Here is an 11,887-nt window from a genome sequence, read left to right as displayed (position 1 = left end):
ACTGAATGTCCAATGCTTCCATTGCAATCAAATTAGAAATTATCATGTTTAGAATGTAAACAACATGAAATATAAAAGGGAAGTTTACATAGTACTATTGAAGATAAAAAATATTTGTTCATTTCTTCTTTGATACAAATTTAACTGAAAATAATGTGTTTGATATAAAATTTAGATGTTCTTTACACAAGATATCTAATGAGAATTTATTTGTCAATTATAATCAAAAGCATAAAATTGTAGTAGTGTTGTGGTTTCACAATGCACGCCCCATTTTCTCTAGAAATGGGGACCCCCCACTTTATTTTTTAGCTTTTCGGATCCCTAGTCTGAGGTTTGAGTCTTCATTTTAGGGTTTTGCCTAATGTTTTACCTAATGTAGGTCTCTGTTTGAAAACCTAGTTACTTGAAACCTTGTTTATGAGGGAGAAAATCAAAATTGCATGATAAGGGGTGCACTAGCACACCTAGCACACCTCTGGAGGTGCACTAGTGTGTTATTCATTTAAAGAATAGCACATTCCCCTTGGAAGTGCATAGCTGCACACCTAGACAATTGCGCACCTCCAAGAGGTGCACTGAATCCTGGGTCTATAAAGCTTGAGACTTTGCCCCTTTCCTCACAACATTTCCTTCCTCCAGCTCTCAACTACCGCACCTCTGTAGCTTCTAAGGTGTGCCATTGCGCTTGATCCCCTCTCCATCACCTGCACACAAGTAAAACACATTAAAAAATAAAATAGAAAGGTGCACACCATGCACATCCTCAAGGTACACAACGTGGACACCTTTCTTTTATTTAAAATTAAAAAAAAACTCGAAAAAGCTTAAAAGGGTACAAACCTTCACCCAAGATAAACGTGTGCAAGTGCGCACCTATCCAAGGTGTGCACATCTGCACCTTTAATAGAGCTAAACATTCCCTATGTAAAGTAAAGGGTGCACACTTAGCACACCCCATAAGTTGTGCTTAATGCGCACCCTTTCCTTTTACATTTCTCTTACTTGGGTACCATAAGGGTGCACACCTAGCTCACCCCATGAGGTGTGCTAGGTGCCCACCCTTAGTATTAAAGGTTTTGTAGGGGCAGACACACCTAGCATACATCTAAGGTGCACAAGGTGTGCCCTTTTTTGTCTTCCAAAGGTTTTTTTGTTAGGTTTTTAGGTCTTTTTAACAGTTTTGGGTTTTTAGGGTTTCTGGGTTATATTTTTGTCATAATTAAGGTTTATGTTAATTATTTTTCTCTGCCTCCAGACTAATGGATATTGGTATTGTGTAGATTCGATGGTTTCCTCCTCATCCTCCCTCACTGCAAAGATGGCTTTGAAACTAGTAGTTTTCAAATTTTAAGGTGTTCTAGAAAAATCACTTTTCCACCTAGATAAATATTCATAGATAAATTTCCCTTAATTTTTATGCCCCCAACACTAGGGTTAGAAGGCTCTAAGTATGGGAAGAGTCCTCTAGGGCTATAGGATCTCTACAAGTTGATACTATGATATGTGTTAGTAACTTTAACTTGTCTCTTTACCATTCTAAGGAATTCAGAGGATCACTCTAAGAGCATGTATGATTTTCATGACTTTCCTAGGTACAAGGACCTCTTTGATAGTGACCACTAAGGTTCTCCTTTCACCTAGTCTGATAACAAGATGGGAAAAAACCTTATCAAGGTAAGGTTAGACAGAGTCCTGATATCGCTAGGTTGGGATATTCTCCCTTTATCTTCCCTATAAGAACTCCCTAGGATGATATTTGATCACTCCATGATAATGTTTAGTTGGGAGAATCATAACTGTCTAGGTTGTAAGCCCTTAATATATGCAATTATGTGGCACTCACACCCCAAATTTGGTGATTGCATCAAACAATGGTGGAACATTAGGGTGGAAGTGATGACCATGCATAGAATAGTAAGGAAGCTAGAAAATATTGAAATATAAGAGTGTAGTTAGAGAAAACCAACCTTTGGAGATATTTTTAAGAAGAAAAAAGATATTAAGAAAAAGTTTGAGGATTTTCAAAACACAATGGCTAATGGGGACATCTTTGAGGAAACTATTTGGGAATAAAGGAAGCTAAGACATAAGTGGAAGGAAGTTTAGGGGAGGGAAGAGACTTTCTAGAAACAAAGATCGTGAATTCAATGAGTCATTCAATGGGATATGAACACTTCTTTCTTCCATAAGTCAACCTCTAGATAAAAAAAATGAACAATATATCCTAACTACAAGATGACACAATTAATGTATCTTATTGGATTTATAGACAAGTAAATAAGCTAAATTTTGATATGTCTCATGTATTTACTCCATCATGCGTTTGGATATAATTGCGTAGATTTTTTATTTTGTTTTTACAATTCTTTTATTCTAACATGAACCATGGACTATAGTCTGAAATAATGCAAACCAATTTTACACAATTGAAAGTTAAGACACCAATATTGCTTTATTGAATTATCTTTAAGTTTTCAAATTGAAACAAATAATATTTATTTTTTGGTCATCTTTAGTATTATGACTTTTTTTTTAGAAGTCACTCATAAAAAAATTTAGGCATTCTTTCCCATGGCGATGAATCTGAACACCATGGAGGGAATATTCCCAGGGCATATTAAATTTTGTAACAAAACACATCTAGTTGTGTGTCAATTGTGATACCTAACCATGAAAGTAGTCAATCAAATAGGACCTCATGATAGAATCAAATGTTTAAACCCTATCAAACCTATCAACTATGCACTTGGACCCTCCCATGGTGCAAGTGTTAGTCAAGACGCTTATTAATAATTCTTATAATTAAATTAAGATTAGTCTAGTTACAAAAATGGCTGAAAAGAAATCATCCCACGGATAGTTCACAATAATCCATTGATAAGTTACCATAAAACCTACTTGGATTGCCAAAAGATAAACAAGATTGAATATAATCTCTTTAATGACATGTTTCGCAAGCATAGTGATACTCCTAATCAAGAGGTGCCATACAAATCTGGCATACAGATTGTGTTACTTGTTCTTGCCCTACCATGGAACTCTAGTCGTCAATGGGAACAATCTCCAGTCCAGTCTCTACAATATCCCATTGTCTTTGAAATCTTGAACTGGAACCCACCTCTTTATTCTTCATTTGAAAGACCATCGTAGCATCTTCATCTCCTCCTACTTGAATAGGATCCATATCCCATGAAAACAAGCTACGTACTGTCCTCCCCTCCTCACTATAGGAGCGCTCCAATTTTACAGGAGATCCCATCTTTTTGGGTTCCCTTCTTCTTGTTCTCCTGCACCACAGAAAATAGATTGAAGTTAAAACAGAAAGCCACGACAGAAGGGAAACCAATACAATGTTGTCATACCCATAATAAAATTGGACGAGGCAAGCAATGCAGAATAAATAGACCAGATCCGGAATGTGGATGACAGTTGTATTGACTGGGGATGGTTCTTTGATTTTGGTGGAGTCTCTCAATTTCTCGATCTCCTCTCTGAACATTATTACCTCGCGACTGGATTCTTGTGCCTTAAGAGAGGCAACACACGAAGGTTCAGTTCTGGGAGAGACCTCAATAGAAGTCTTCTTGACTCTCATAGTATCAACTACATTCTCACTCGTAGAGCTGAAAATAATCTTACATCTCTTTTTTCCAAGAGGGGAGCCCTATTTCTGTAACCATTTTTTCAAGCCTATTCATATTGAATCCATCTTGCAAATCATTCAACAGAAGAAGAAAGGGAGACTTCCCTGCACGACTGAAACGAGTGAATAAAGTGTCCTTGGACACTTTGGTGCACAAATTAATCGCCTCGCCTATGCTTTCTCTAGCAGCCAGGATATCACATGTTGAAGAAGAGGAGACTTCGATGAAAAACACCATCTCTTTAAAAAATGCTCTCACTTCATTGAAGTTATGGACAATTTTGAGGAGAGAGGTCGTACAGTCACTATCCAGACTCCGCAGGCCTACAATTGGAATGTCTTTGTCCATGAGCCAATCCCAGATCTTTGCTATTTCTTCTTCAAACGATTCCTCAGTATAGCAGCTGGATGAGGGAAGACTGGAAATGAACGATCCCCATAGATGCCTTTAAATCTCTCATATGATTTTTCCAGTTGATCCACTTTTACCGTGCAATCATACAGCTGGCGGCTGATCTTGTACCTATGCAAAAAAATGGAAGCACGCTAAAACATCCATTGCGCTGTTCACTTTGAAACTTTTCACCACGCCAAAGATTTTCTTTTTGCCAATGCCAAACATTTCGACACCCACCAGCACAACTTCTGCGCTTCTCATGGCAATTGAAGTTCGTCTCAAAATCTTCTTTGAGCTTCTCGACATTTGCCCTTGTATTTTCCACTTCTTTCTCCCAACCCTCCACCGCATTTAAGGGCTTGATATCTTCGTCATTGAGTTGATTCTCAACATCATCCACAGCCAAATCTAAACGTTTTAATTTCTCTTCAGTCTGTTCAATTTTCTCCATCAACCCAAAACACTTCTCTATTTTCCGCACTGCGTAAGACAGCAGGTTCAAAATGACTCCTGCGACCGAGTTGCAAGCAGCGTCCATGGCACCTTACAGGAACAAAAGATATCACAAATTACTTGAATGGTTTCTTCTTATGACAAATAGATCTTAACATTAATTCATTATAGGAATCACGAGAGCCTAGATAAATAGACTAATAGGTTATTATTTTACCACTATGGGACCATCATAAGACGGTGCTATTGTTTCGTCGGTGTGAATACAGCTCAATTGACGAATGACATTTCTAGAATAAGAGTAAAAAATGAATTATGCACGTGTAGAAAACACTTTCTTTTTTCCTATAACGGAGCAACTTCGACGTTTATCCTTCATATAAGCGCTATTGTCTGAGTTGACTCTATAGAAGAGAGCGACTTCTTGAAATCCTCATTTGAAATCCATTATATTTTTAAAAATGATCATAGATACATAAAACATTGACATCATATAAATGAAGGCATTAATCACTTCAAAATTTAAAGTTCAACATAATCACTATTGCTTTGAAGTGAAATTACCATCCTATCATATAAATAGTCACCTTTCTACAAGATAGATCACAAAAATAAATAATACTCACAAATCAAATCAGGGAGACATGAGTACACTAAACATTTGCAAAGAAATGAGAAAAAATAGAGGAAGTGTATTGCTTAACACACAAACTTATTGATATTAGGTATACATAACATATATTCTGGGCCATCTAGTTTACAAATTAGATTGTGTGACAATATATTTCGTACCAATGTGATCTATTAAGAAAATGAAGAAAATAAATCAATTACGTTGCAATTCAAGATACATCCACACCTCTTCTCTCTCTCTCTCTCTCTCTCTCTCTCTCACACACACACACACACAAAAGTGGTTTATTTTTCTTTACCGTTCTTCATCGAAATTAATAGATCATAAAGTGTGATTTAGAATGTTGATACAAAAAGTTACTACATTGTAGATTTAAAATTGCTTAAAACACAAATTTAATTTAACACACAAATTTATCATATATTTGTTCAATTCCTATTACATCAAAGTTCACCTTGATTTTATAGAAACAAGTATTTTACATTTGTACAAAAGGAAGTTCAATGAAAATTTACCTAGACCCAGACCATTAAGTTTATAGAAACTTCAAGTGTGTGCTTGACAATGCTGGACACTTGCATTACTAGGTATCCAACACACATAATCTAACTCTAAAACAAGATTGATTTATTAAGCATTAAAAAAAAAAAAAAAAAAAGTACGAAGGCAAACCATACTTTACATTGCTTGACCTTGATGGTCTGGATCTTTGAATTGTACCTGCTTGTACTTGTAATGTAAAATGAAAAATAGATCATAGTTATCCTTTAAATTTTATCATCACATCAAAAGCATGTACTGGGATTTCAGTTTCATGGGAATTAAAATAGCTACTCCATAGATAAGTAGGAGTGGTAGAGATCAAGCTATATAATAGCTATAAAAGCATGTACTGAGATAAAGCGCACTTAGGCTGGAGTAGTACTCGGATGGGTGACCTCCCAGGAAGTCCCGGTGCTTCACCTCTGTGAGCATCACCTAAATCCAATGAGTGCTAAGTGTTCCATTTATTCTTATGAGAGATGGATTCATGTTGAATCACTACTCATGAAACATAGGCCAATGAGTTTGACTCAAAATCACACAGTTAAGTCCTGATAGCAATATCACAGCTACTCCATAGCCATTAGCATTAACCTCTCTGACCTCTCTGACATTTGTGAAACAAGCAAACGACTTGCACGATTGCTAATGACAGCAGGGAGATACCTCCAAGAAGAAAGGCCACTCGCCATGGCTTCGAACAATGGACTCTCCTGAACTGAGCCCACAGAATTCTCAGCCCTTTCTTTCGGTAATCATTTATACCTCTCGCAGCATCGTCAACGGGTCCATAACTTGGTGTGTCGGTGGCGGGAATAGCAGAAGAGTTCCATGGCGAGCCACGTCATCGTCGCTTCCAAGCTTGTTGGAGATGATGCCCTCTTGCCTCAACCGGGACACGTCAGCAGCGGTGTTCACAAGGTCGTTCATGAGCACAACGTACCTCGTTATGATTTTCTGCGAATCTATCCAGTGCGTCTCCATCACCAACAGGTTTCTCACAATCACCTCCGACTTGTCGTCCACTGTGAACTTGGGCAGGTACAGAGTTGACTTCTCGCAGTCGAAGTATATGTGGCTGATTCCTTTGTGATCCAGTTTCTTGAATTTCACTCCTATTCTTCGAAATTCCTCCACAGTAGTAACGTGACGATCATCCTTGTCTGCTTCACCCCACTTGTAGTTCTAATACCATTCCCAAAACAACGATATGACCAACCACATAAACCAGATGATGACAACTGGGGACAGGAGAACCCATATTAATACAATGATTGGTAGAACACATATCACAAGCCCCGTATTAATCATGTATTCATGACCTCGGTTCTTACTGTTCCCCACTTGATCTGCTTCCTCATCTTTCATATTCTGATGCTTTTGATCCTTTTCATTGTCGACCATATATTCACCAAGCAGCTGCAATAGATGAGTCTCTCTTCTGTATTCCCGGCTCCTAATCGCTTCCCTTACTTCAACTGGAGACAAACTTTTCAGAGGGTGCTCAAACCAGCTATCTTGCACTACTCTTTCCTTTGTCTCCTTGATTTGTTTCAAAACCCACAACGGTAACTGGTTTTCCAATTTGAACATATCTTTCACCATGTCGTTCAATAAAGCGTGGTGATTATTCCTATTGAGAATATGTTGCAACACGGTCTTGCTTCCATTCTCAGATTTGGTCGGAACTTCTACCGAAAATCTGTCGAGAACTTCTAAGACGAAACAACCATCTCTCGCCAGCAGCCATGCAAGGATCTCGGGACACATCCCTGTTCCACCATAGCTTTCCTCTGCTTTTTTGTACATCTCCTCGCTCTTTAGCTTCCCCACAAACTATTCTAGGCCACCAAAATTCCACGCGATTTTTGACTTGAAATCTTCTAAGCTATTATCATCATTAAATTTGCTCGTTTTTTGAATGTTTGGGACGGAAGCCGAAATTCCTAGGGCCGAATGACACAGTGCTGTCATTCTTCAAACACACCGGAGCAGGATAAATGGTATGCTCGTCCATGTAGAAGAGACTTGGCTTCTTCTTGGCATCAGCTAGCCATTTATTAATGCACTCTGCATCCTATTGGAATGCAGCTTCATCATGCCGTGGACTGTCTTGGATGTTAACAATGCATTCTTCTTCTTCTTGTGTCTCCATATCGGCCATATGTCCTCGATGCAGGATTCTCCTTGCAGAGTTTTCTTATAAAGAGGAGTCCCGAGAAAAATTATCAGATTAGTGAGCGGGGAAGGTACTACGCAAAACACTAAGGGTCCGTTTGGTTCATGGAAGATGATAGGAATTGGATTTTTCAAAATCTGGATTTGAATTTTTTTACATTTGTTTCCAAATTGGCAAAATGGAATTAGCATACTGGACTTCCAATTTTGCCTCATAACCAGGTTTTCCAACTTCCTACTAGCAAGTGGGAATTGAAAATCAAATCCTGGTTATGTTTTCTAAGGAGTGTAAAAACAATAGATTGGACTACTTTTTGAAATTTGCCTTCAACTCCAAGCTTACGCATAAAAATATGTCTTCACACGCATCTTCCGAGTGAAACAAACGGTTCAAGTAAAATCCCAAAAATCGGAATGAAGATTTCGAAAACCTTGATTTGGCTAAACCACCATTTGTAGAAATCCCAATTTTTTAAATTCCACAAACCAAACAGACCCTAACTCATTTGTCTGACTATTCCGACTCTTATGAGTTAGATTTATTTCTTTTTCAATTGCAAAACCCCGCATCTTTTTTCGCAAAACTAATTTTTCTGACCACGACTCGATACCAACTCTTCTTTGGAACTGTTTACTAACTATAGGTTCGGACAAAGACCGGCAAAGGAGAAATTAGGTTAGGTAAACGTGAGGTCGGTTAGGTAAAATAAAATTAGGCGAGATTAAGGTAACATCTAAGCAAAATGTGGTTTTTGGAACCCCAAAGAATAATGTGATTGATATGTAATATGATATGCAAATGTGATACATGATTAAAAAGATTGTATCTAATTATGAAAGTAAATGTAACATGAGAATACAAGGAAAGAATTCACTTTGAAATAAAAAGAGGGAATATGAATTTTGGATCTGATTTGAACTGTCAGTGGAATGTTGGATCTTGCTATAACTCTAGATCTAGGAATTTCATGTCTATAGCTATCTACAATGCATTTTTTAGTGAAAAAATGTACACAATCTATTCATATGAATAATTGAGTAAGTTATGTTTATGATAGAACCTATTGATATGAATAATTGAGTAAGTTATGTTTAATGAGATCAAACTCATAAATTGCAAAAAAGGTCAAGCAATAAAAGTAATTGATTTGTATCTTATTTCAAATAGGTATATTATTTATTGGATTAATCATAGGAAATGATTGTTAACAATGTCTAGATGACATGGTTAAGATAGAACCTTATAATATGCACATGTAAAGGTAGTTTGTTAGAATGGAAGTGATGTTAATGTGATGAACACATCAACAAGAACAAGTTCTTGAGTAGACAATGAGGATTTGTAGATTGGTGAAGAGATAAAAAAAATATTATTGAGATTGGTGATTTTTTTGTAAAGTAGTGAGGCATTTTTCATGAATTGTGCAAAGGATTTGACATCACATTACTTGTGGTATGCTTTTGAGGAGGACTTTTCATAAAGTTTATTTTTGGTCAAATTGGTTTATCAAATGGTTCAATTTCCAAGGTGAAATTCAAATGTTAACCAATGTGATAATAGAAAAATAACTTACGAGTTGTTTGATTCATTGTATCTTATCTAATTTGGTCTGTATCATTTGTATATTAGATCTAGCGTTTGTAAGTTAAAGCAAGTAACAAAATCAAGTGCGATCAAGATAGAGAAGAGTATATCCAGTATAAAGATGAGACTCATAGCTTAATAGGATCCTATCATGTAGAGGTAGTGCAATTATGCAGATCATTGTATTTCTTTCTTTCTAACCATTGGAATAGTTAAATCCATTGAGTAGGTGGATCTTAACATATTCTTATTTGCAAATATTCTAACAAGGTGGCATTCAAATACAGTGTTTAAAGTCCTCTATCTAGGATTTTATTTATAGGAAAAAGAACCTAATAGGTCGATAGGTAAATCCCTTAACTAGGTAGCACCTAATAGTTCTATTGTAACCCTTAACCAAACAAGATCCTCACAAGGTGTATTCTAGAAGAGTGCAAATCTTGTGAGAATCATCTCACACCATGGTTTTCATACAAACTGGGTCTCCACGAGATAAATATTATGTCTTCATTGTATGGTTGATTTATTGTGGTTGCATCTTGTGAAACTTTATTTACATTACTTTCTGAGTGAATGTTTTTCTAAGTTTTAAAAAGTTTAAATAAGTAGAAATTTGTTGCTAATTGATTCACCCCTCCCCTCTAAGTAATTAGGTCTATATTAACAATTGGCGTTAAATCTCTAGTTCCCTAACTAAGAAATCCTAACAACTTGTGAAAAAGTTATAAAGATGCATAGGAAGGAGATACTGCATAGGAAGTTCAGTAAGGATAATCTCTCTACATGGATAAGCATGATAAATTTGTATCTATTAGGTATTGGAGAGAAAACATTAGATAATCTCACAACCAAGTATATTCAACCTATTAGAACCCTAACTTCAAAAAAGAGGAAGGACATATTGGAGCATAACTATGTAATGATAGAGATAGAAAGTACTTTGTATGATGCTGAATTTGTGGATATCAAGGACAATGCTAAAGACATGCGAAATACGTTGATAACACTGTATGAAAGTAATGGTCATGTTGGGAGAGCTAAGGTGGATAATATTAGAGGAAATTGTGAGGAAATGAGAATGAAAGAAGGTGATAACTTTTCTCAATACACCTCTAGGATAAAGGAGGTTGTTGTTGCAAGAAAAGGAGCTAGTAGTCAACTTGGAGAAGATGAAGTGGTAAGAAAAATCTAGAGAATTCTACTTTCCAAATTATATTATTGGAGTACACACTATACAAGACTTGAGGTCTATTAATCCTACAAATGTAACTTTATATTCCTTGGTTGGAAAACTTACTGCTTTTGAGTTAAGCAATTTTCATAATAATATGCCTAGAATAGAATCAAAATGTAAAGCATCCCTAACCGTTGGTTCATCAAGGAAAGGAAAATAAGTTTCTTATAGTTCTAAAAGAGGTCATGATTATGATACTATCCTGGCTAAAGAAAGAGAACAATAATATTTGGAGGCATTGCTAGCAAAGAGATTACAAAGAGGAAAAGGAAAGTACCATGGTATAATTATTTTAGCATGTTTGACATGAAAACAAATTGGTCATATTTCACATAGAATATCAAACAAGGAGGAATTATGAAAGAAGGGAGTTAGAACTTGGAAAGAACTTCCCTAGTGAGTTTTGGGACATTCGATCCTTTGGTTTGCCACTCTAAGCGCTTGGAGGGGAAGGACGTGGTTCTCCTAGTTGACGAGGTAAGGAATGAACTTTTGGGGGTAGACTGAAATATTGTAGAGGAGGATCCTAAGGATGGGGATGATTATATGTTGAGTATACTTGAAGGGAGGGAGTCAAGATGGAAGATTTTTGGGGAATGTGCTTCACTTATAAGCTCCCTAATGGTGTCTCTTCCAATTAGTGAGGAAGTGTTCTCCTCATCTATGCCAAGAATGAATTACCTATTGACCCCCACCCTAGATATGGGGTACCCTTATAAGGGGTGAAATATAGTGAAAAGAAGGACCCACAAAATAATTAAAGCTGATGTGGACTTTGATTCTAAGGTTGGGAGACTTCCACTAGAGAAGTCTATCGGGATAAAAGCAACTGCAAGGAATATTTCTCAAGGCATTCAACTTACCTTGGAGGATACTCAGAGACATAGGTAATGAAGATTATTTCTTGGAATATGAAAGGGCTTAACAGACACAGGAAGAAATACATTATTAAGAAGAAGATTGCTAAGCATAAATCATATGTCATACTTATTGAGGAAGTTAAGATGACTATTAAGAATTTTGACAGTTAGGTGGCCTACATTTGGCTAGTGCTAACTATTCTTATAGGGAAATAATTGTCACTTTTGGAGGTATTTCTAGTATATGGGACCCCAATGAGGTTTTGGGTAGGGAGGTTATCTCAAATCCCCATTTCCTTGTTGTGGAGTTTGTCGTTAAAGCTTATAAATCACTCTTAATTTTTATGCCCCCAACAC

At 36.6% G+C, this 11,887-nt stretch overlaps 1 protein-coding gene across 1 annotated transcript; it reads right to left on the bottom strand.

Annotated features, from left to right (window-relative positions):
* Positions 1–6,242: 6,242 nt before the first annotated feature.
* LOC149537515 (putative UPF0481 protein At3g02645) lies at positions 6,243–7,482 on the bottom strand. Its single transcript, XM_089802341.1, has 3 exons — positions 6,943–7,482; positions 6,439–6,858; positions 6,243–6,386 (listed from the first exon to the last, which is right to left on the bottom strand). Exons 1-3 carry the CDS (start codon positions 7,480–7,482, stop codon positions 6,243–6,245), a joined length of 1,104 nt encoding a protein of 367 aa, XP_089658467.1.
* Between the last annotated feature and the right edge of the window lie 4,405 nt (positions 7,483–11,887).

This window comes from Cupressus sempervirens, chromosome 9 (assembly GCF_028749045.1).
Source record: "Cupressus sempervirens isolate cs-2001-9-10 chromosome 9, ASM2874904v1, whole genome shotgun sequence".
In the NCBI taxonomy this organism is placed as follows: domain Eukaryota; kingdom Viridiplantae; phylum Streptophyta; class Pinopsida; order Cupressales; family Cupressaceae; genus Cupressus; species Cupressus sempervirens.
The sequence above is the reverse complement of the archived record's forward strand: the minus strand, read 5'-3'. Positions and strand labels throughout refer to the sequence as shown.

Bases quoted from the DNA above. Each gene is read 5' to 3' on its own strand.
- LOC149537515 (XM_089802341.1), bottom strand. From the start codon at position 7,482: ATGTACAAAAAAGCAGAGGAAAGCTATGGTGGAACAGGGATGTGTCCC. The intron at 6,859-6,942 runs GTATTAATATGG...GAATGGTATTAG, and splicing joins TATGTGTTCTACCAATCATT to AACTACAAGTGGGGTGAAGC. The intron at 6,387-6,438 runs GTATAAATGATT...GGCTCAGTTCAG, and splicing joins CGTTGACGATGCTGCGAGAG to GAGAGTCCATTGTTCGAAGC.